The sequence below is a fragment of the Cyprinodon tularosa genome, unplaced genomic scaffold (genome assembly GCF_016077235.1).
Source record: "Cyprinodon tularosa strain WSP-4 unplaced genomic scaffold, ASM1607723v1 ctg66, whole genome shotgun sequence".
In the NCBI taxonomy this organism is placed as follows: Eukaryota; Metazoa; Chordata; class Actinopteri; order Cyprinodontiformes; family Cyprinodontidae; genus Cyprinodon; species Cyprinodon tularosa.
In genome coordinates, this window is record NW_024039407.1 from 1,199,734 (window position 1) to 1,225,257 (window position 25,524).

The 25,524-nt window shown below is 39.0% G+C and overlaps 1 protein-coding gene across 5 annotated transcripts in view; it reads right to left on the reverse strand.

Moving 5' to 3' along the window:
- The window catches only part of agap2 (ArfGAP with GTPase domain, ankyrin repeat and PH domain 2), a 39,077-nt gene that overhangs the window by 3,932 nt on the left and 9,621 nt on the right, over positions 1–25,524 (reverse strand). The window contains exons 1-16 of one of the 5 annotated variants that reach the window (XM_038309221.1): positions 16,429–17,881; positions 11,684–11,742; positions 8,502–8,589; positions 8,229–8,314; positions 8,015–8,150; positions 7,083–7,217; positions 6,823–6,941; positions 4,523–4,666; positions 4,333–4,407; positions 3,916–4,020; positions 2,684–2,864; positions 1,955–2,080; positions 1,726–1,860; positions 1,425–1,484; positions 1,038–1,189; positions 98–188 (exon numbers count right to left, since the gene is read on the reverse strand). In XM_038309221.1, the coding sequence (XP_038165149.1) occupies positions 98–188; positions 1,038–1,189; positions 1,425–1,484; positions 1,726–1,860; positions 1,955–2,080; positions 2,684–2,864; positions 3,916–4,020; positions 4,333–4,407; positions 4,523–4,666; positions 6,823–6,941; positions 7,083–7,217; positions 8,015–8,150; positions 8,229–8,314; positions 8,502–8,589; positions 11,684–11,742; positions 16,429–17,503 (2,767 nt within the window). In that variant the 5' untranslated portion in view covers positions 17,504–17,881. Of the gene's footprint in view, positions 1–97; positions 189–1,037; positions 1,190–1,424; positions 1,485–1,725; positions 1,861–1,954; positions 2,081–2,683; positions 2,865–3,915; positions 4,021–4,332; positions 4,408–4,522; positions 4,667–6,822; positions 6,942–7,082; positions 7,218–8,014; positions 8,151–8,228; positions 8,315–8,501; positions 8,590–11,683; positions 11,743–16,428; positions 17,882–25,524 lie in introns of those variants that run through there. The other 4 variants (XM_038309224.1, XM_038309223.1, XM_038309222.1 and 1 more) reach the window with 4 other exon arrangements.

The window sequence follows — 25,524 nt, forward strand, 5'->3', positions numbered from 1 at the left end:
AGCAATGAGAGGTGAGTGTATTTGCAGCACAGAAACAGTAAGATAACATGGGAATCATCCACTGTGGATTATTGTGCACAGTTTAAACTGAACTTACTCGATGCTTCGCAGTCCACACACAGGTTGTTTCCTTTGGTGTTCCGGATGGCCTGCAGGGCCACAGCCTCGCTCTGACTACTCCGCCGTGCCTGCCCATACAAAGTATTATATATTTAGAAATTCATCATGTTTATAACCAGGGGATATTTGACCTTTCCTGGTTTAACACAAAAATAATCAAAGCCAAGTTCTTTCAACCAAGCATAAGAACACCTCAGCTTTTACCAGACCTTAACATAAACATAAAGCTGACATTAAATTATTCTCGAGTCCCTATTTATCTGTGCTTAATTGTTGCACAAAGTCACAGGTAAAAACTATTATTATTGCTGACCTCATGTATACTTAGATTTTTTTTTTCCCCATGGAAAGTACTCCTTGTCAGGTGCTTTTGTGTTCCTAGAATCAGCTAATGGACTTCTTCGCTTCTGTGCCTCTCTGTAACATTCCTTCTTTCCTATTTATACACAGAGTACTAACGCTGCAGTGCTTCTTCATTTTCATGCGTCTGTTTGGTCCTGTGTGGCATGCAGGGTAGATTGGAGGACTTCCTCTCTATTGTTAAGTGCTTTCTCAGATTGCACGGAGTTGGCTTTGGCACAATATGACTAATAAGACTTTATGATTCTGATTGTGAAACTGATTATCATAATATTCCGTAATGGGATGAATTCACCTGATTTAAACTGAAGTCTAACATAATTGTGTTGAACTGGGAGTAAATTGGACCTTTGAGTTTGATACGGTGCCTTAAGAAGTCACTCATTGCAACTTGTGATGTATGAATAAATGTATCCAAATAAACAGTAATCTAAAGCTAACCTCCTGTTGACTATAATCCGCTGTTTTTTTAAGTCTACATTGATTTTACTGCCTTTTTTCTGGATAGTTTTGACTAAACAATTGAAATCTGTCTGAAAATAAAAACAGAATTGTACCTTATTTCTGCCGCTCTCACAGGACTGCAGGCTGGCCAGGATCTGGCTCTCTATAGCCGTCACCCATGAGTCCCTCTCCTCCAGGCTCTGAGCCTCAAAGTGCCATGTTTGGCCAGTGAAGGAAACTATAATAAAGTCTGCATTCTCCTCCTCTGCAGGTAAAAGAAAATACATGAAACTGTGGTCAGATATGCACAATTTGTACAAATTTAATGAGGGATAATCTGATCAGCGTGTTAAACAAAAACGACAAACATAAAATGGTACAAAGCATAACTTTGAGAGATGAAGAAAGGGAAATGTTGGGGTTATGTGGATGGAAAAAGGTCCAATGAACACATGCTTGGGAAGGTTAAAATTGCATGATTCTGAACCCTCATGTGTTACCTGTCTTATTAATGTTTCTCAAGCTACCAAAGCTCTTTAATTTCCACATTTTGCGTTTGGCTGCAGAACGAGAGATACGCACAGGAGAAGGAAAAGAGAAACAGAGACGGACGGTTGAGCTGTCAAGAAAGCTTTAAAGAGTAACAGAGATATTTGATCATCCATTTTTAGACTGAAGAGTCAGACAGCAACTCCAACTCTAGGAATAAGATGTTTGAAGTAAAACAAGTCTCTGCTGAGAGCAGTAAAGCACAACATTCCCAGAATATTTGGATAATTTCCCAGTAAAAAGCAGCATTACCCTCAGCTTGGCCAACAGCTGCATCCCCTTTCTGATTCATGCTTTTCTTCCTCCTGTTTTTCTTCCTGTCACTCATGGGAGACGCTTGGCCAGGATCTTTTCCGGCAAATGGACCGGCGGTCCCTTCAAGGCCATCTAACATTTGGAAAAAAAGTAGTCATTAACGCAGAAAAGCACTGTTTTTGGTGGTAGCAGGGGTTCCTAGTTTAATTTGATGTGATACACTTGCCAACACTTTGTGCTTTAGCGGACAGTGATGAAGGGCAGCGCTGAAGTCCTTTCTCGCCCCCTTGAGGAGACAAAGCGCCAGGCCGGTCATCGGCAACAGACAGAGTGGAAGGACACAACTGAGGAACTGCCAACCAGAGAGGAGAGAGAAACAAAGGATTATATAAAGCAGATCTTATGTTATTTGTCAATAAACAGACACTTTCATAACGATCCAAAAGTCTCTCTTGAGAAATAACAAATAAGACAAGAGTAACACCTTTCCCATAGAAAGTACCCTTAGCTCTATTTCTCTCCTGGACATGGTCTCTAATGGACTATTTTAATTCCTGGACGGTATCACAGAACAAACTTCTGCTGTTTGGTTTCAAATTGTTTTCTTCTCCCATAGAAAGAAACCTGAGATTCTTTGTTTAATCACTGATAGAGTTATGGCAGCCATAGAAAGTACTGCTGTAACAATGCTTCTGAGAGGTCATCAGGAGAGGGCATCAGTTCTATAGGTTAATTTTTAGTATTTGTCCCCATTGAAAGTTTTCTTAATCATATTCTGTTAATTCTCCTTTTAAAGGAGATAGCTAAAAAAAAAAAAAAGGAGATAAACATTGAGCTGATTTAAGGTCAAACCTAGTATGCTGTTAAACTCAGCATGGTAGGTTAAAATAGGGGAACCAGTTTTGTGAAAGATTCAATGATGAGGGAACTTTCCATGCGCAGTCAGCAGGTATACCTGTACTGGTGCCATCAGCTGCTGCCGGTTCCTTGCTAAGCCCGTTAACTCCAGGTAAAGCCGCTGGGGGCACAGGTGAGGGGCCGGCAGGTGCCACGGCTCTGGGAGGACGTTTCCCTGGAACTTTGACCGTCACACGCAGTAGGTCGATCTCCTTCCCATGGATATTCTGGGTGTAGTCCTGAGATGAGTGAGAGGTAGCCAAATATTACCTCTACATGTCATGCTTAGGTTCTGTTGAATAGTCCCTACATGGCATTCTAGGAAAAAAGTCATAGTCACATTTTTTAGAGCACATTGAAGAATTCTTTTATTGTCATTTTGTATACGCAAAGTGTATACAAAACAAAATTTTGTTTTGTACAGTTTTCATGATATTTCCATTTCTTAAAGTGCAGCAGTGATCAAATGTAAACAGAGTGGGAGAACAAACATGGTGCGAAAAAAACGAAGTTCAGAGCATTAAATATATAATCATATTTTGTTAATTTTCCTACTAAATAAAAAAACTAAAAAAAGGACTGATTTAAGGTCAAACCTAGCATCCTGTTAAACTCAGCATGGTAGGTTAAAATAGGGGAACCGGTTTAAATGAAAAAAATGGGTGAAAACTTCAACGATGAGGAACAGCCTGAGGAACATTTATTGGGGCTATTTCTATTCGTAATTTTGCTAAATCTTTGTCATTTTTATGAAATTTGCACAAAAAAAATTTTTTTTTAGTACAATACATTTCGTACAAGACTTTCACAGCCCTATTAGATCAGAGTAATGGCTTCGGGACTTTTTACCTATGGTCCAGATAATCAATTTAAAAGTGCTTTAAGGCCAGAACTATGTGCTGCAATATTAAAGCACTGAATAAATTGCAAAAAACTTTTTTCAATATATATATATATATATATATATATATATATATATATATATATATATATATATATATATATATATATATATATTTTTTATTTTTTTTTTTTTACCATAAAATCAGTATGAAGTGTTTTATTTATATGAATGACAAAAAGGACTCTCCCTCCAGTGTTTATGAGAAGAGCCACTTTAGAGCAGCAGCAGAGGAAAAATCTGGAGCTTGACAAACAGAAATGAGAACTGTCCTCTAATGTGTTATAACGTCTGTAAATCTGCAGATAACCCCTCCCCAGTAAGCACTCTGCAGGGCTTTTGCCTCCGCTTTACGGACGTATTGATCAGTGCATGGCTGTTTTTCTTACACTGGAGCTGGAGTGATAAGACAGCGTGCCATTGTTGGACAGGGTGACGTATTTCTTCTTCCACTCCTTATTCAGAGAGTTGCCACTTCTCTTGAACAGGACGCCCTGATGAAAACAGCAGAAGACATTTGCAGTTTTATTATTGGAGACATTCTGCCTACAATTAGAGAGAGAACAACAGACCCTTCAAAGCGCTGCAGCTCAGAGCTCCTATATTAATACAACACCCCGGAGAAAGGTTAGAAAAGATAAAACAATAAACTGATGCTTAGGTAACAATCAAATCAGATCCATTTTGTTCCCTTCTGCCATCTGAAAAGGGAACTGTCAGATATATATATATTTTTTTTATTGCAGTTGCCTGTTCATAACAGTTTTTGTGACTTCTGCATTTTATTTTAACAGAGAAACACAAACCTGTTTTAGAGCAACACCCCGTGCGCTGCTCTGGTCCCCCTTCGAATCACCTGATTTTTTATCTGTGTCCCGGTTCTGAAACAAAACCAATAACAAGTGTTTTTAAAGTTCGACAGAGATGATGCGAGAGAGCAGGAGGGAGTGAAAATGAAAGTGAAATGACATGAGACCAAACAGGGCAGGGACTGACCTTAAACAGGGAGGGCCGCCTGGGGATGGTCCTCAGACGCGAGCTGCCACCCCCATCCGCCTGAGTGGGCCTCAGATCTCTGTGACCCACCACAGGGGTGGAGGGGAGGGAGCAGGCGTAGCTGCTACTGGGGCCATTACTGGCCTGAGAGGACAGGTTGGGAGTGTGGGTCAGGAGGTCAAGATGGGAATAGAGATGGGAGGAGATGAAGAGAATGAAGATGAGTTTGGGATCGCTGTGAATGAGGGCGACTGTGATGAAGGATGTAATAAATCGTGTCTCAGATGTAAAACCAGACTTAGTTCGCTGCTTCCCTTCTAATGAAAATATTTGTTTTAAAAACCAAAACTGTGAATGACATTCATATAATTCTCTTCTACAGATCTTTATCATAAAAGTTCACCAAACGGTGCAACAAAGACGTCTTACAGATCTTTTAGCGCATGTTGTTGTGCTAAAAAAAAAAGTTGTGTTTGCAACTGAGAGTAGAGTGAGGAAATGCATCGTTATTAACAAAAACCTGATTAGTTTAAAGAAATCTCTTGTTTCCTGAATCCTACTAAAATCCTACTAAAAGCACTCCAGCAGAATAAATGGAATTTACTTGAGAGGAAAAAGAAACAACTTCAATATTACTGGCCTTATACTTTAGTTAATTTAGATTTTTATTTAAAAAAAACAATAAGAATGAGACGAGGCAAAAGTCTTCCTAACAAACTGGGAGGATTTTTTTTATTAAACATGTTTTAAAAAGTGGGGCTTTTAAGTTGATTTTCACTTTTCTATACATTTGGCATTGAACCTTAACAGCATTTCTGAAAAAGAACTGTATAGCTAGAGTCAAACATTAGTGTGGATCTGTTTCGCTGCTTTTAGTTGGATCCTTAAATTCTGCTCTCTATAAAAAAGGTGATGTGAAGTGACCCAAAACTCAAGAACATGTTGGGTAACGCAGGATGACAATGATCCAAATGCCACAAGCCTGTTGAAATTAAAATATATCTTGGTCTAGTCAAAGTCCAGATTTGAATCCCATTAGATATTGTAGCATGTTCTTGTGGCTGAACTAAAACAATTCTGCAGAGAGAGCTGGGTTTACAATCCCCTTCAGTGATGAGAAACACCAAAGTTATTGGTTTCAGGTCCGATAACTGTTTCAACACAGAACTAGATTCCTTGGTTTGCTGTTTTACACCTAATAATTAAAATAATTACAGAAAGTTGTGTTTCTATTTTTGTGGATGGGGGGATTATAGTTGTGATCAAACCTGTTGGATTAAATCAGTTTAAAAAAATGAATTTAGCTTCTACCTAAATTGATTTTATTGGTAAAAAGTGACTAGATTAAGAAAGTTTTAGTTTAACAGTTGTCAATTTAAACTATCAAAACAAAATTAAAGCTAAAAAGCTTAAACTTGTTCATTAAAACGATTCATACAAAAACTAAATTCATCTATAAATCAATTAGAATGATGCAGAATATAAGTATTAGTTGATTTTTGATCAAGCTTTACACAAGAATATATATATTGTATATATATATATAATATATATATATATATGTATATAATGTTTTGTAAATCTTGATGTGTCCAAATTATCTAAATATTTACTGGTTAAGATATAATTGACACGAATAGATTCTGCACCCATAAGAATAGTTGGATGAAGTCATGTGAGTTCCCAGAGCCTAGTAGGTCCATGGTGGAACCGAGAAACTGCTTCTCTGCATTGAAATTCTTAGATTAAAGACAAGAACAACAAAGAAGCAAAACGAGGATGAATATTGGCCATGCTGTGAAGCGTTGGTGCTGACTTAAGGAAGCAAAGAGACTCATCTTTCACACAGAGGTCGCTGCTTTCCTTCTGGATGGATAGTTTTTATAATTGTGGTGATTGTGGTAAAATGATTTTTTTATTTTTTTTATTTACATATTTATTTGTTTTTGGATGGGTAAATTAAATATTTGCTAAAGTTAGCATTAGAATTAGCAAACCTGTGGAATGGTTGGTAAATAGTATGGAAAGAGAGTGTGAGTATAAGAGGATTTTAACTTATTGCTACCACTTTTCATTTAATTACTTGTTACTAACTGTAGAAATGTATTTAATTCGGTGCTATATTTTTGCATTAGGGTTAGAAAATATTCAAAAGTTGAAGTTACATAACTTCTCCCTACTCTTCCTAGAGTGATTTTGGTATCATTCTTGCCATTTTCTGCCTGAAGCAGAGAGTTGAGGAAGATGCAATGAATTGAGAATAATGTTAGAAACCACTCTGTATTGATGGGGGGTGGTACCTGTCCAGGAAGTGATGCAGATCCAGGTGTGGAGCCTCCAGAGTGACTTGGAGAGTTGGGCAGAGATTTACAGGCCAGCAGCGCTGCCTGTTTCTTCAGGGCTACGATTTTCTGGGCAGCTGAAAACCACACAGAGCTATGATTAAATCATCCTGCTCCGATTCAGAGCATCATGTAGGTTTTTTGTATAATATTCCTCATCGCTTTTAATCGATCAGTTAAAGGTTTTCTGAAAGTGCTGGTAAAATAAATTGACTCACCCTCTGAAAAGACTCTGTCGACGTTGAACCCATAGGTGGCACAGGTCTCATAAAACAGCGAGTGTTTGACATCGATGCACAGCTGCCTGGCTCTCTGATCCTCGATCACTCGAGGGTTGGTGCTGCTTATTTTATCTTTAAAAAATACAGGACAGAAATAAACAAAACGGCACTAAACAGTCAAGCTTAACATGAACATCAGAATCAGAATCAGAAATACTTTAATAATCACAGAGGGAAATTACTTTTGTTACACGCTCCAGTTGCAGTTTTAGATGATATATACACACATCCAACTATACAATATAATAAAGATAAAATACAATATAATAAAGATAAAAATATAAAAATAAAACATATTTTATTCATCACCATATTTTGCTTGTCTCTACATGGACTGAGGTAATGAGACATGTATGGTTATACAGAAATTAAATGATAGCAGAACTATTATTATAATTTATGTATAAATTATGTAAGTAACCAGACTCTTCTGAGTCTACCATTTATGGTAGAGCAACAACAGGTCACTATGGACGGATGGATTGCACCCCATTCAACCGTTATTCATGATAAAATGTCTTTTCCCTCTTAATAAACCATTTTCTCCACTTTACTGAAAAGCAAAGTAGCTGAAAGCAGTGTCAGGTCGCCTTTAAGTGTTTCCCCACAAACAGTAATTAGTTTAAAAGAGAGGAAAAAACAACTTTGACATCAGATGGAAGCTTGTTATAATTATAGCTCTGGTACAAAGTGCTTCCTTAAGCAGATAGAGGGTGTCTTTGTGCCAAATGAAGAACTGTCTCTTAAAGCTAAACAACAGATATCAGTGCAGTCAGTTTTAACTATGGAGCAGTTATTTATCTCAAATCCATGTAGTGTTTTGAGCTACATTGAGTTAAGCTTCAGGATATGACATTTTTTAGGGGTACCTTGGGTTCCAACAACAATGACTGGGATGTCAGAGCGGTGTGCGCTGAGCTGACTGTAGAGCTGGTAAAGCTCCTGGAAACTAGCTTCATTCTCCAAGCTGAACACCATGATCACTGCATCCACCCAGCTACAGAACTGAAGGAGCAAAGCCAGGGGAGACGTTAACTCCTAACAAACAGTTAAAGGTGAAACAAACGGCAAACAAAGGAGCACCTGTGCATCAGGAGCTCCAGCTTCCTCCCGGATCAATAACAGATGACTCTGACCGTCCACCAGAACTTCCTTTTTATACCTTCCCCCTGACGGGAACAATGAAAGTGACAGACAGGTTATTCAACAGCGTGACAGATGGGGGATGTTGACATGATCGCATGTCATCCTCAACAATGAACACAACACATCTCTGAGGAGAGGAATATAACGGCCAATCAGATAACTCCTTTATGCTTTTCTAAATACACTGAAAAGAATGGAAAAAATAATTACCATCAGGCTTCTCAATAGCAGCATAACTGCCTGTGATGTATTTGTTCACCAGGGCCGACTTTCCACTTTTTAGGCTGCCTAGAATACCCTGAGACAGAAAAGGGAAGGAAACACAACAAGAACAAGTTCCACTGTTTTAGTGATGGGATCATGTTAAACCGAACTAGATTTAATTAAAACATTTGATAGACACTTCCACTTCCTTTCCCACATTTCTTTAGTGTCTTAGTAAATCTGTGTTTTGCTGCATTATATCATTCACATAAGATGTGCAGATGACACAATTGTGTGACCAATGTCTTCTATTGCAGGCATGTTACCTGCTCTCATAGCGGTCTAACATAAAAAATGTTATATTACTGATGTCCATAGAAAATTAAAATATTCACAAAAAAGTGGTTTGAAAAATATTGGAAACTCTTGTTTCACGATCTTGGCACTGGTTTCTCCCGGTTTCTCATTACTGCTCATCTTATCCACCTGCTCCTAACTCTATTTAAGCTGCTTGGTCCCAGCCATCAGTGCCAGATTATTCTTGGGCCTTTTGTGAGACTTTTTTTGGGCATAACTCATTGTGTTCTGTTTACCTGACCTGACCTGTTTCTGTATTCGGACCTTTGAGCCTGCCTGTCCCTGTTCTGATCTGTTTGCCTGACCTGTCTTCAGACATCTGCTGGATTCTTCTTGTGGACTGAACCTTGATCTACCTTATGACTTTGACATGGATTATCCTGCCTTCCGTCATCTGCTTGGATCTCTCCCCCTGCCATTTCTGCAGCCTTCAAGGCTTCAGTGCGTGGAACTCTCTGGCGGCGTGCGCTGCATCCTGTCAGCTGACCAGCTCGATCCTACCATGTTCTCTAGGCAAAAGCCTGAACTGTAAAACCAGGTTAGTGACTCACGCGTTCATGATCATCCTTCGTCAGGTTATCGTGGTCACTAACCTTTGTTTCTCTCCTGTAGAGGTTCCGGGTTTGGACGCCCTAGCCGCTGCTACTGCAGATTCGCAGATCCAGTTTTAAATAAATGCTTTTGAAGTTATCCCACAGTCTGTCTTGCCTCAATACTGGGTTCCTCTCTTCTGAGTCATTACACAAATGCCTGAAAATATTTCCTAAGCCTCTAAATTATTTCCCAGTGTGTGTCAGTATTCAGACAATAATCATACACAGCCCCCCACAAGGAGGGTAAGCTACAAAATATCTTTGTTTCAACTGGTGGCAGTAAAGAGTGAACCAGCAACAGTGATGGGTGACCACAGTCCTAAGAGGATTGTCAAGCAAAATTCAACCAAGGATTTAGGAAAGCTTCACAAGGTGTTTACTGAGGCTGGAGTTAATGTTTTAAGAGCCACTAAGCATAGATTGACCTACATGTTGTAGACACGATGTCAAATGTGCAACTAACTTTTTTAATAATTCATAATTTTATGAAATGATCATTTTATGGAAATGTTGTATTTTTGATCTGTTTATAAGGAATTTAAGATGTAGACATTTCAAAGTTTTAAGATGAAAAGAATCAAACTTTTGCCTATAAGCTTTTAGCCTCACAATTTTACTTATTTGGCGAAAGATTTGGACAGTTCTAATGTTAAGAGATAAGAGATAGAAGACTAAGTCCTCTCCTACTTGCAAAATAGGATGTATAGACTGCAGGTTCACCAACATTTATGGCGGTGTAAAATGTATTCAGATTTTTTCCTTCACTTAAGGATCATACTTTTACACTACCTTACAGAACGACTGGTTTAAGTATTTTTTTACACCTTTTTCAGGGTTTTCAGCTAATGTTTGTATGTGCAAGATTTACAGCAGGATACGTTTTCTCCTCAAATCACTTGCAGGAACAATACAGTATTTAAATGAATGCTAAGATTCAAAGGAAGTCTAACTGAGTAACTTTCAGTTCAAAAGTGGGGTTGCTTGGAGTTTTACATGTAATTATCATTTTTCATTAAGGAAATCTAGGTCTTCAACAATCCCCTGGTTGCCATCAAAACAGCACAGATTATTAATTAGGGCTGAAACAATTAATCGGATTCTTCGTGATTAATTGATTATTGAAACAATCGTTATCTAATTTAGAAATCGATTAATCATTAACTGGAGTGTAGAGCCTCTAAAACATGCTTTTAGTTGACAGAGTCAAATACTACAGCAGTAATTATACCAAAATTAACCAAAAAATATGCTAACATTTTGGATTTGAGATACAAAAGGTTTTTTCATCTGTCAATATCCTCGATCTAGAACTCCTCAAGTGGAAAATTTTTAGTTTCACCTGGTTTATTTGGCAAAAAATCTTCTGTAAGGAACCTTTGGCTTTTCAGTTATTAATCGAAAAAATAATCGACTGATGAATCGATTTGCAAAATAATCGTTACTTACAGCCCTATTATTTATAACATCTCACACAGTCCATACACAAAAATCATCCATGACAAAATCTCTTAATATGTTACTTCCCAAATTCTGGGGCAAAAAGAAAACATTGCAAATCTATAATTATTTATCTTAGATATATTAACTGTTTAAGAGAAACCATATTTCATTGAAAGGAACCTGTTTAAGGCTTTAGCATATTTACCTGTATGTATGTGTATGTATTGTGAAAAATAAATAAATTATTTTATCGCAGGAAGTTTTCTTTTCATGTCTTTTGAACCACACTGTAAAAATGTAGGAATATGAGATCTATTTTTCTCTATATTCATGTTGCTAACCTGTGCAACACACCCCACACAAACAATATTTTTTATTACAAAATTATAATTCAGTAAATTTTTATCTATTATTTTTTAGTTTTGTGTTTTTTGAATTACTGGTGTGAATGCATTATTTTCTTTAATTGGAAGGCATTTTATTAAAAATGCTGCGGCTAGACTTGATAATTAAAGCTAACTTTGGATAAGAATAAGAAAGCAGAACACATTGAATTTGTTCTTAAGGTATTACAAAACGAAATTTTCCCAGAAACTGGCTTCTCCAAACACATACACCTCACCAGAAGACTAACATCATCTTTTTAAATATATTAACTGTTCTGTTACACTGCTTACAAAAAACTTTCCTTTTTTTTGCCGTTGTTGTTTTTCTGCAGCTTTACTCCACAGAACCAGTTCATCATGAAAGAACTGTGAGCTAAAGGTGTGATCTATCATTGCAGTAATGGACACTCACCAGTCTCAGCTCCGGGATGGATCGGCTCAGCATCCACTCCTGACTGTTGGCGATATTTACTATAAAGACAGACAGAGAAAAACGATCAGCGAACTGCAGACACAAGAAGGGATTCATCATGTTGGTTATATGCAGTGAGTAAGGCAGCCATCTTAACTGCCTGTTGAAAGAGGGGAATAAATCACACATCTGCAGTATGGGTTGCACGGGTGGTCCTGCAGGTCACTGTAATGAATATAACCTTTCCTTCACAGCAAGGACTCCAGTACGATGCAACCAAACTGCTCTTCATCTGTTTAGCTTTTGCTATAAAGAGGGGGCAGCTGCGGCAGTACTTAGGTTTTAATGGATTTCTTAAGTGATCTCTCAGAAATGTTTCAGATTTTCACACAATATCCCCTCTTAAGTAAAATAAAACAGAGGCCTGACTTGTAATTTTAACTATAATCTCATCTGATGAACGGAATAACACTGAGTCACTGCAAAGTGACAGACAGGCAGAACTGAAACAGACTATAAAAATGTTTGAAATCTACTTCCTCTTGACAGAAAAAAAATTATCTGCAAAGCTTGGAAGGTCCCTCTGTTTTTTAAAAGATAGAAAGGCAGATTTAGATGCAGTCAATGCCATATCATTATCAATGCACATTCTAGCTTTGAGCTTTTAATCTCAGTTTGCATATATCTTTCAATCCCAAAATGAGAACGGATATTTAAATCCTGCTGCCACCATTCGGTAAAGCTCGCTGCTAATCTACAACATAACAACTGAAATCTAATTTCACAAATTACTGAGTAGAATTGAATAAATAGGCTTATTCATAAATTATGAAACCTGAAAATGCATTACAAACCAACCTTGAGTATGCTTATTTACACTCACACATAAACATGCTACAACTCTGTGCAAAACTGTTGAAAGAATTGTCCAGATGTGACATTTATGACTATGTTAGTCATTTTCATTAGTTTTTCAGGAATCATTTAAATACATATTGTGTTAAAGTTAATGACATTTTCATCTGAGCACAAATGACGACCAGTTTTTCATAAAAGAAAAGATTGGCCTTAAGCACTCTACTTTGTACCACATAAATCTCTGGTTAAGTTTTGTCTGTCCTCTAAAATGAAGTAAAAAAACAGTTTTTAAAATGCTAGATTCTAATTTACCCAATGGCTGTCTAAAGACCTGTGGCAAAAACAAAGAAGAAGGTGAGCAGATATGGGTTAATTAAGCCTGGAGCAGCTTAAAATGGATCATGCTTTAGTTTTATTTAAAGTAAATATTTACAGAATGTTTTTGTTTTTCCAAAATAAAATTTGGATGCTAATTTTCAGTGTTATCACTTGAAAGAATAATCATGTTTATCCACTTTGAGCTAAATAAAGATTAGTTGGAGAGAACCTTCACATCTACTTGTAGAACACGCAATCTCTATGCAGATCAAAAACTTTGTGTGGATTAGAAGCAGGGAAACGAGTGGCAGTGTTTGCTGTGCAGCCTCGTAGCCAAACCGTTACCATCTGTCTTTGTTAAGTTAATTAACTCACCATTGACTCTTTGTTGTGCATGAATGCACCTGGATGTGCCATACCCATGTTATCACCAAAGGGACTGAAAACAGTCTGCTTAAGGTCAGGAGCTTTTTAAATGGAAGTGAACACCAGTTATTAAATTTTGTTACCATGAGATTTCAAGCTGTTTTGAATTGCAGACTAAATACAGAAAATATAATAACTGGCTAATGCAAACATGACGATGGGTTAAATTAGCATAAAAACTTCTGCATAGTTTTATTAGTTTTGTCCTTGCTCTACTAAACATATCTGTATTTACCAGCATGGGTCATTTATTTCCATTTACTACTATAAAGCTGTATATAAACTCTGTTTTTAAAATAAAAGATTTATTCAGCAGTGTCTTAAAAATCTACTTGCACGATACAATGAGAATTATTGGATGTAGACCTTTGGGAGAAAAAAAACAACACCATATATGGAGGGATAATGTGTGTGATCTAGTACGTTTCTATCTAAATTAAAAAACCTTTTAAACTTTGTCACTGCTAGCAAATGCATTTTTCCCATTTTTTTCTGACCTATTCAGGTAGAGACAGTTTAGGTTAGTTGAAATCAGTTTGATTCATTTTCCATTACAGTAGAACATATATCAGTAGAGACGGGGTCTTTAAATCCAAGGCAGCCAGCAGTCCAAAGTGATGTGATTTGCATAGACTTCACAACAACAGCCTTGTCTGTTGCTCCGCTTGTCAGACTCAGAGTAAAAGAGGATTTCTAGAGAAGGCTGTGGGCAGCGAGATGAGACACTCTGGGTATGCACAGGATAGGGAGACAAGCCATACAGTATCAAATGGGAGGATATGAACCAGTGCTTATATGAATGTAAGCTAATGCTACTCTATGGTAATGCTACCTCATGCTTAGTTGCTGTGGCAGTGCTCATAAACAATAACACCAATTTAAACCAATTTAATGGTCAAAGTTATTATTTAGATATTATTCAAATATGCTGTAACTTGTGACACCACCACCAAACCAATCAGTGACCGATGGTCCTCTGAGATGTTATCACTGCAACTCGGAACAGATGGAAAACCAAAGGAAACAGGGACTAACTATAGTAACCAATCCATGTCACTGTTACTATTGGAAATGATAAAATCTTGAGTAACTTTTTCAAAATAATAGAGACTTATTTCAATAGGCATTTATTTGTTTTGAGCTGAATGCAATGAGATTCAAATCCTGGACAAGGCCCCAATATTTACCCCCTGGCTCTATGCTACATGTGCAAACACATGTGAAAACACAACTGCAAAATGTGTTTAATGGATTGAATATAGCTATTTACTTCAGCCTTTCATAAATGTAAATATGCAAAGAGAAACATCAACTATGTTTAGGGTATTTACTGGTCATATGTGCCAGGGACATGATTTTTCTTGTGCCGAGTTTTTTTTCTTTAAACCATCACCTAGGGTAGTGATGTCCTCAAGTGTCCTGCATGATTATGGATTTTTCCTGATTCAACACACTTTCATCAAACTACAGATGGACACCCCTGATCTGCTGGCTATCAGTGGTTTGGTATCTCAAAGAGAATCCACATTCTTCCATGTTAACTAATAGACAGGAACAATGACATAGGCCTTCTGCATAATATATAGAAAACCTTCTGAATCCAAGCACAGTGTGGTGAGTTTTGACTAGCTACATTATGTCTTGCTAACTTTGAGGAGCTTTCAGTATAAAGAGATTTAGAATAATTACTAAAGTACCTTTTTCAGGCTAGAGATCTGGTTAGAAGAAATAAAACATACAAGGTCTGATGTGCTTTTTGTTTGGATTCAGCTTTGAACAATGATTAAAACTGTGGCTGGATCTAATTCTGTAGAGATGCCAGATAAATCCATCCAGGGAAAATGGGATTTTATATGAGCTGTTGCTGCATGTTTCCTCTTTGCATAATAAAGGGCACTTCTTACCCTAAAGATACACTAACACATTGATAGTCTGTCTCGTTGTGTCTCTCTGACTGAAAGCCCTTTTTATGGTCTGATGCTGGAGCCAGAAGTGATTAGACAGTGAGGTCCTTCAGCTGCTATGGTGCACACATTTCCAAAGACAGCCAATTACCTCCACTTCAGCCATCCAGCAGAAAAGTACCCTGTGGTTGACTTTCAGATTCCTAACTCTTTTTTTTTCTTTCTTTCTTTTTGATAAAAAAATGTTCACTTCTTTGAATGCACTACATCTACTCTAACACAGGCTTACACTTCCCTCTGTCTCATCAGGCGCTGCATCTGTAGCAGCAGCGGCACAAGGCAGGCCTTACGGTAACCATGGCAACACTTCCTCCTGCCAGGAGCATGTGCGTGCATATATATGCGTGCATGAAGGGCTAGCCTCGTTACTTGTTCGTGTGCATGTCATACTGCGTGAATACACAATGGGCGAATGAATACTTAAAAAGACGTCTGTAAAAGGCATGCTCTGTTGGACACTACAGCTGCATGAATAAATCTTAAAATCTTTTTATTTCAAATACTTGTAAACCCATGTGTGCCTCTGCAGTATATTTTAAATAAATCCCAACTGAAACAAAGAGGTAGAGAGGGGAGCAATGAAGCTCCAGCTGCAGAAGGTGCAGTGGGTGGAATATCAAAGACTGGATTAGAAACGTTCTCAACTGGATGTGGAGCCAGTAAATATTCTTTGATAGTGAGACTTGCTTGTCTGTTGTATGCCTCCCTTATGAGATTTAAACCCACACAAGGAGAAAGCTGCTGAGGTGCATCTATTTGAGGTGTCAGTGTCAGTGAGTGTGTGGGGGCTGATTACCCCTGTAGCAGTGTGAAATCAGCCCCCGCTCTGAAGGGAATTAGATTAAGACCATTCAAGACGATTCTTTTCTTTTGCACATTATCACAGAAAAGAGTGTTTCATATATCATCGGGATCCAGTGGCACATGGCGGTAGAAAAATGTTTCTCAGCCACGTGATAGAATTACAGCCTGTAAGAGTGTTCTGTATCAGGTTCTTAAAAAAGACCAACCCCACCCAATTCCAGCCTGACTCATTTGAAATGGATTCCTCTGCACAGTGGAAATGAGATGTTCTGATGATTTAATGCAGTAAACCCTGCGTTTTATACCCTAATGGAGGTTGATGACAGGTTGGTTTAGAGCTGTACAGGTGACAGTGATGCGTTCGTGACCTCCTACCTTCCTCCTCACTGGAATCTCTCTGTATGTAGACAGGGGGTGCTGTGGATGTTGGCCCTGCTGCACCTGAACTGCTCTTTGTAAAAATGCCACTGATGAATTTGAGCATTTTTCTGTCCTTAGCCGAGCCCCGTTGGCCCTGCTGCACTTGCTGACAGTCCCTGGCCAGAGCCAGGTCCTCGGAAAGGCTGTTCAAGTCGCTGTTGTCCAGCGTGCGGCTTTTACCTTTGCGTGCTGGTTTAGGGACTTGGTTAGCAGGGGCAGGTAAGGAGGCTGATCCAGTCTTCAGTCGATCCTTCCTAGGGAAGTCTCTCATCACTGCAGTCCCACCCCCGCCAATGTCCAGAGACATCCCAGTCTCGTCCCTTAGATCTCTCCAAGCTTCGGGCCTACTTGTCTCAGCCCATGAGGCCCTGCAAGGGCCTGGTGACCGTGTCGTCACACGGCAGTCCTTGCGATCGAGGCTCTGGGCCGAGGTTGGGCTGCGCTCTCGACCATCCCTGGAGTCTCGGCCTCGTGTGGCCACGCTGCTGTGAGACTTTAGCAGGCTCACAGGTCGCTGTCCTACTGGACGGATGGGTAGGCTTGTCCTGGTTGGAGTGCGGCAGGGTTCGACCAGTTCTGTTGGCGTCGTGTTCAGTGATGGAGACCGGCATTGCATTGAAACAGTTGCATCTGCAGATTTTGTTTGCTGAATTGTCCCCCTCTCAGCAGGTAAGGGAATCGAGAGGTTTGTGGATCGTGGTGGTTTTTCTGGAGCTTTACCTGCAGCATCTATGACATCTCTCCGAGGACTGAGAGGCTTTCTCTCTTTACCCTTAGATTCATCAATCTTTGTCTCCTGATTTCTTTGTGGTTCCCCTTCAACCACACTTGCTCCATTCTGAGCTGGTATTGAAACTTCAGCTTCAGACTCGACCTCTTCCCCAGAGCTTCTCTCCCGGCTGGCTTCCACCTCCTTTTCCTGGGTGCTCTTCTTGGCCTCCCCTCCATTCTCCTCTACAGCCTCTACCTTAACCAAGGTGAGGGAGATGAGGTAGGTGGTGCGCTGCTGCAGGGTGCCTCCTCCACTCATGTGGTCAGGCTTCAGTAGATTCCAAGAAAATGAATGAAACTAGACAGAAGAGCATGAAGAAGATGGCCAATTTGTTGAGGTATGAAGGATTCCCAAAGCACAACAGAGACAAAAAAAAACTTACATTGAGGAAGAGAAAGTTTCTCCTTGGAAGACTCAACAGCAGTTTCATCCATTCCCCAAAATTCCTGATTCAAAGTTTTTTTTTTATTATTTTAGCTCCAGATTTTTTTGCTAAGCTTCATCTTTCTTCGATGTTTGAATGAAACTCTATCCTCTCTCTGGCAGCACAGCCCAAGCAGCTCTTTTGTTCCTGGAAACAGCTAATTTAAAGCTATCACTGCAGATGCAAACCGCTTCTCAGGCACACATCTTCATCTTCATTAGCACTTGATGGCAGTTCTCTGCCCAGCCTCGTTTTCATTTTCTGCATCCCATACTTGAGTGCTGATCAGTCCATCCTTTTGAGTCCATTTAATTGCAGCAAACAAAAAAAAACCTTGATTCATATTAGAATAAGAAGTGCCCTGAAGATTACGTCATCAAGAATGAGAGGAAGAGCTGCTCTTTAATGGGCAGGTGAAAATTCATTAGCAGCATGGCATGGGAACCCAAAACCATAATGCAGTCAAGCCAAAATCAAGGGAGAGCCTCACATGCGTATGGACGGCACCATCCGTTCAGAGAGCACAGCCTCGCTGATGAGGAGGGCTGGAGGGGATCAGGAGGAGAAGCAAGCAGGAGCCCGGGTGGATATGAGGAAATGTCCATCACGCCCCTGTCTCTGACTCCTGGGGCACCTCTGTCCTCCAAGCGCATCAGGCATCTCTGCTAAGCATGGCAACACAGAGGAAGCACTGAGACGAGTCACCTCTCCAAAGCCCTAAAACCAAAGCGCCGTCACTCAGGTTCAGTGGATCCTCCGCACATCACACACCCACCCTCCTCCTGTCTCCTCTCCCTCACTCTCTCTGTATTTCACCAGGAGTCTCCAGTGCCCCTCCCTCATCAAGCCCCTCCTTGAGCCAATATGGAATCCATACAATGCAGAAGGAGCCTGCTTCTCTTTGCTTTCCCCACTTTTATTTTCTCTCCCTATCTCTCTGTTTCTCTTGCTTCCCTCAGACCATCCCCGTTTTTTATTGCTCATCCTATCTCCATCCCCTCCCTTCTGTCTTCCTCCCTGCCTGCCAGGGAGGAGGGGGGACGTGGCGGGTAACGGCTGGTGGTAAAACAGCAGTGCACACATCCACTCACACACACATAGAGAGAGGCTGGAAAAGCTGCTAAATGAGGGGACACAACGGGAGGAAGCATCGGTGACAGGGAGAGGAAAGCAGGCAAGGTTAAACGAGAATGACAGAAAGAAACAGGAAACCATGCATAGGGTTTTTTGGAGGAAAAAAACAAAGTGTGTGTTTTTATTTTCTTTGTGCTGCAAAAAATGTTTTATCACCATCCTTCATATGTCTACAGTTGCCTCTCTGCGTTTGTGTGAATAAGTGTGTGTATTATTCTGCCTTTGGCTCTACGTGGCTCCTCCTCAGTGGGAGGCTTGGCTTATTTGTTGCTAAGGTGTTACAATCTTCCTGGCTCTGGTGGCACAATCATCTTCTCCGTGTCCTTCATCCTCCTCCTGCTCCTCATCATCAGGCTCCTCCTCTCCACCCTGCAGTCGGTAGACTGGGTTCTGATTTCTCCCAGGGTGGAAAAATGGTGTTTGTGTCTGTGAGCGAGTTGCGCTGCATTGGTGAATGAAAGAGCTTTCCGGAGAGGTTATTGATCTGTAGTCTGTTGCTTACTACGGCATGTGTTTGCTAGCCAAAGTCGGTAAGCTGTGGGCTCTCAGCGTGGGCTGGGCAGCATGAACTGTGAGACAATCACAACATATTGAACCTAATTTTAAATCTACATGATGCAAAATGATGGTAATAAAGCTGCATATTTCATCCTGTTTGCTTTCTCAAAACTAATTTGTTTAAATCAGTGTATGTGAACTTTTCATACCACACTTAGCAAAAGTATATTTCCCCCTTTAAGATTCTTCCACTTTTCTCACTTTGCAACCAAATAGTTCAGTTTGTTTCATTAAAAGGTGTGGCAGGCATTTTTATGGAGCCTATACCTGCTGTGAGAGCCCCGAATGAAATTCTATGCAATCACTCTCCTTTAGAAAACATGTATTTTCAAAGTAGGTATAGATAATTTTATTTCAGAAAAAATGTAGCCTCTGAGGAGGTTTTCCAAAGTGTTGCCCATGCACCGTCTTTGGCCTTTGGCAAACATTTTATTGTTACTTATAATAGATTCAAAAAAAAAAAACAATCAACCTTAAAAAACTTTGGAAACTACTCTGTTCATTTATTGTCAAGTAGTTTTAGTAAATAAAAAAAAACAAAAAAAATGAAAATGTTAATTTGATGTTAATCAAAACCGCATTTATTTTTGGACTCTGAATATGTTCAACCAGCCAGTTTTAGCTTCCATGATATTAAAATTGTTTTGGATTTTTCATTCTAGCTTTGTTTATTTAACTATAGCATTGATTTGGTTCATTTTCATTCACTTTATGAATTGCTTTACTAATTTTGGTTAGTTACTATAATTTTAATGATGTTTGATGTTACTTTAACACTGAGTCTGGTGCTGCTGGAGGTTTACCTTGTTAAAAGGGAGTTTTTTTCTTTCCACTGTTGCTGCATGCATGGCCAGTTGAGGGATTGCTGTAGAGTCAAGACACAATATAGGCAAAAATCTACTGTTTTAACAGTAGATACTGTTTTAACTCCTGTAAAATCAATGAGTCCATGCGATCAGCTCGTTTCCCTTAGATAGAAATCTTTGAACAAATCTAAAGTGCCTTGAGATGACATGTGTTGTGAATTGGTGCTATAAAAATAAACTGAATTAAATTGATTCATTGTTTTATTGCTTTGTACTTTGGTTAATTTTTAGGGACATGATTCTAAAGAATTTCCATATATACGTAAGAAAAACTAAACTTAAAATACCATTTAAAAAGAAGGGATCAGTTAGAGCTCACTTTAACAGAGCCCTGTTAAAAAATAGCAACAAACATTTAACATTGGTTTGCAAAACCAAGGGTAAATACCTCTATAATTTTAGTATGTTTTATTTGGTTTACCACAATACACTTTCAGTTGTCTGGGCTGCTCAGTGGCGCAGTGGGTAGCATTGCTGCCTTGCAGCAAGAAGGTTCTGGGTTTCGATTCCCAGCCCGGGGTCTTTCTGCATGGAGTTTGCATGTTCTCCCTGAGCATGCGTGGGTTCTCTCCGGGTACTCTGGCTTCCTCCCACAGTCCAAAAACATGACTGTTAGGTTAATTGGCTTCTCTAAATTCTCCTTAGGTGTGGGTGAATGGTTGTATGTCTTGTTTGTCTCTGTGTTGACCCTGATGAACTGGCGACCTGTCCAGGGTGTACCCCGCCTCTCACCCATAGACAGCTGGAGATAGGCACCAACACCCCTTGGGAGTGCTGGTGCCTGTGGTGTCAGATAATGGATGGATGGCATTTTCAGTTGTTGTAGTGTCTTCCTTTTAATTCAAGTTGATATCTATGCCACATAAAAATATTGTCTCATTTTTAGTTGTTTTTTTTTCACTCTTTGTTGATCTTCCAAAAGATGGCACAGGATTAACCAGAGAATTAGCTAAAAGACCCATGGTTACTCTGGAGGAGCAGTAGACAAACACAGCTCAGTGATATCAATCTGTTAAAAGAAAAACTAATTTAAACCTTTTCATCTACTCGATGTAAGACTATAAACTAATGCTGCACATCACCATGAACACCCTGATGCAGCCGTCGGCATAGTAGTGGCATTATTATGGCTGAGGCAGGAAAGCTGCTCAGACTTTATGGACGTTAGAATAGAATTAAATACAGAACAAGCCTGAAAGAAAGCTCCTCCTCTGCTAGAGGCAGAGAGAGTTGAGACTGGGGCGGAGGTTCAAATAGACCTACAATGGACTGGTTTAGATGGAAGAATATTCATATGTTAATACGCTCCACTCAAAGTACAGGTTGAATCCAGCTCACACACTGCAGCTTAAAAATTGATATTTAAAGTTGCTGCCTCAATCAGGCTGAGCTTTAGTATTTGACAAATACAAACAGGAAAATATGTCCATCTCTGCAGAAGATATAACCTAAATACGAGAAGCTGGAATTGAAGCTTAAGGTTGTTTTGCCGTTTTATCACCTAAAGTTGTAGAATACAGACGAGAAAAAGAAATCAAACCATGATTAATTTTCCTTCTGGTTCACATTTAAGTTTGTGTCTGTCACACTGTAGTACTGTAAAATACTTAGAGGGTTTTGGTTTTTATGATGAAAACAAAGTTATAAGCTCAGAATATGTGACAATACTAAATAAAGGATTATTCAATATTCTTTCATAAAATCATGCATAATAGGTAGAAATTCAAAAAATAAACAGACCAAATACTTGTCTTTTATAGAGCTGAAATTATGCAGCCATTTTTAGATTCCTTTTAATGATTGAACAAATATTTGAAAGGTTGTTTTTTTTAAAACTTAATATAATTACACAAGAGGAACTGCTGCGATTATGCACTGTGCAACAGCAGACACACAGCAGCAAACAGGATCACACACCCATCACTTGAGTTATTACCGGCGGTAAGTTCATGCTAATTACTCTCAAGGGAAGAAAAGAAAACATTTGATGTGAAATATTTCCTACACACCAGGGTACACCAGCCCCAGCCTCCTGCCATCTCCTCATAATACAGGATGTGGCTGTCCACCTGCTCAGCCTGATCCCCCTCCCTCCCTCAGTCAGGGAGGGCATAACTACTACCACAGAATACAAAAGAGCTCTGAAAAACTGTCTGTGGCTCAAGGGGAAAACACACATTCTCAGAGGAAAAGAGCTGCGAGTGAAAAGAAAGCAAAACTGCATTTCTTGTTTTCAAAAATCCCCAAACACTTTCAGGGTAGTTGTATTTCCCAGTGTGTAAAAAAATAAACGGTTTTAATAGGGGGTGAGAACATGTCGTGCATGCTGTAGGTTCTCCTAATTGTGACACTCATCACTACATCATGCACACAGGCTATCCCTTGCATCCAAGCAAAGCTGCCTTCCCAGCACACGTTTGCACGTTTGGTTGGGAGCTGTCAGATGGCTAGTGGCCAGAGACTCTGGTCATGCTGGGTGATTTTTCATTTCTCCTTCACTGTGAGCTGTCCACGCCATATTTCTCCACTCTCACCAAGCCGCCATGCTGCAGTAAGCAGCTCACCACTCAGATTCACATTTAAATCTCTTCATATAGATCCCAGGAGAACCTTATTTAATATCTACTATCTCCATCTTTTTTTCACCCTACCTTTGACATTTAGCCGCTTCACAGCATCTAAGAGAGCAGTGGTTGTCTTTTTAGCACCGGTGAAAGATGAATGCACAGAGCAAAGTCCCATTGAGGATAATCCAGCTTTGATCACAGAGTGCTGACACTCCAGCAGTCTAATTATACAAAAACAGCTTTTTTACATAGGGGAAGTGGGGACTTTTACAAAGTATAATGATCAGCCAGATCCTAAATAAAACCTCAAAGATAGCTACAGCTGACCTTAATTTAAAGCAGACAAGTAGAACAACTTAGAAAGAAAAGAAAATCATTGTTTTGACAAAGCAAGCAGTGTATTAAGCTTCTTAGGCCCAAGCACAAGTCTTGATATTGGGACTGACTCTTTTAAAGGAAATGCGATGAGAAGAACCTGCTAACTTATTTTATTATCTTTCTTGGAAACATCACCTCCCTTTAACTGCTTTAAAATGCTAACTCTTGAGATTCAACTTTAAACATCAAAGGAATCACTCTAATGTTTCTAATGTTTTTGTTTTAATTGTTGTCCTTTTTCCCCACCATGATGTGTGTTGCTGCCATTGCTGGTGACACTGATTTAAAAGAGCGATCTCAATGGATCTATCTGGTTCAATAAGGTTTGATGAACATCAGTTCATTTGTTTCTGTTTTATGCAGCCTGATTTAAATCACAGTGTTTTATTTGGCTTTCCTTCAATAGCCTTCTAAGAAACCAGGGGTAATTTTGATTTTCTAGAAAACACTGACAAACTTGCTGCTGAGTACTGTATCATCCTGTTAAGGACCTGCCCTTTTAACAGTTATTAAGCTAGCTGATTCGGTTATCCTTACATGTATGTGTGGACTCTAAGAGGAGCCCATGCATAAATTAACTGACCATGCAAACGCCATAAAAAAAGGCTTCAGTCTGGAAAATACTGGTCTTGCTTTATTTGCTTGAAAATCTACTGCTGCCAAATAAAAACATATTATTTCTTTGTTGTATATCTATGTTTGGTTCTTTGGTTCTGCAAAGAGTTTGATATTTCTTTTAAATCTGATGTTATAATTATCTACATAATGTTATGATAAATCATTTATTAAAAATAAAACAAGTTATCTGCATGAGTGGAAAACACAAAGGAGACGTAAAAAAGTATGGAGAACAAAATGAGCAACCGAAAGCTGACACAACGTGACAACAGAGTTAAAACAGGAAAAAAACCAACAGACAGAACTGGCTTAGCAAAGGAGTATTATAATGCAGGGAAGTGATCACTGGGATCAGATGAGTCTGGTTACAATGAATGCACTGAAGCATTGTTGGGATATGAACTGAGGAGCTGTTTGAAAACATTTAGTTAAATAGGAAAACAGAACATAATGAAAAAAAAATGATCAAAAATGGTCCCAGTTAATATTATTAAAATTATAACGGACCGATTAGATTTAGCCTAAAAAACAACATCTATAAGATGTCTGGTGTTTGGGGGGTTGCTCCTTATTTCACTAGTGCCTAACATACAGTATGGAAGAATACAGCAACAATTAGAAAAATTCAATACAGCCACTGGTTTTAATGCAGAAAAGGACAATATGAATTATGCACAAGGCTGGTTATCTTCACCATACAAATCATTTGTCTTAAATCGAAAATGACTACAAATGCATGATCTTTTTAATTTTTTAAGTGTACAACTCCTGTTCAAAGCATTTCTTTCTCAATAACCTGCAAAAATTTCAAATCTTTGATTTGAAAGAGATAAGTTGTATAGTTTGAAAGGTGTTGGGAACTTGTAAATGTAAACCACCAGCATAGTTTTTAGAGTCAGTTTGTGGCTTTAAATGGTGGAAAAAGTTATGGTGTTAACTAATGTAATGTTATAAACAGTGTATCTTGTAACATATAGAAATTGTGAGGTAATTAGCATCAGTGTAGCATGAGCATTTAGATTGTTTTCTACCTGAGGGTTATTTCCCTAACCATTGTTGGTATCTGAAAATAACTTGTGGTATGTTCTCAGCTATTGTTGGTATGTATTTATAAAACTTTGTTACCTGAGGAAAAAAATCACTGTACAAGTGTGTGCACATATGTATGTGTGGTTTCAAAAGCGCTTGCACTTCCTGCAGAGGATGAGGAGAGCACACCTGCCCCCACCCATCCTCACCACCTTCTACAGAAGCACCATAGAGAGCGTTCTGACCAGCTGTCTCACTGTATGATGTAGAGGCTGCAGCGCCTCAGACTGGAAGAACGTGAGAAGAGTGGTGAGAACAGCAGAGAGGATAATTGGGGCTCCTCTTCCCTCCATAAAAGACATTTCACCACAGCGCTGTGTCCTGAGCCCGTAACATCATCAATGACCTCTCTAAATCATGTCACAGACTCCCACTGATATCCCACTGATAACACCAAACCAAAAATACTGCATATTTTCACCATTTTTATTTAATGCTCTGAAATTCCATATCAATGCATTTTTTGCACCATGTTTTTTTTCTCCCACACCGTTAACATTTAATCACTGCTGCACTTTATGCAATGGAAATATTCATTTAGTGTCTGGAAAGCTGTACTAAACAAAATTCTGTTTTGTATACACTCTGTGTATACAATAAAAGAGTTCTAAGTCTTACACTAAGTCTTCTCTGTGAAAAATATTT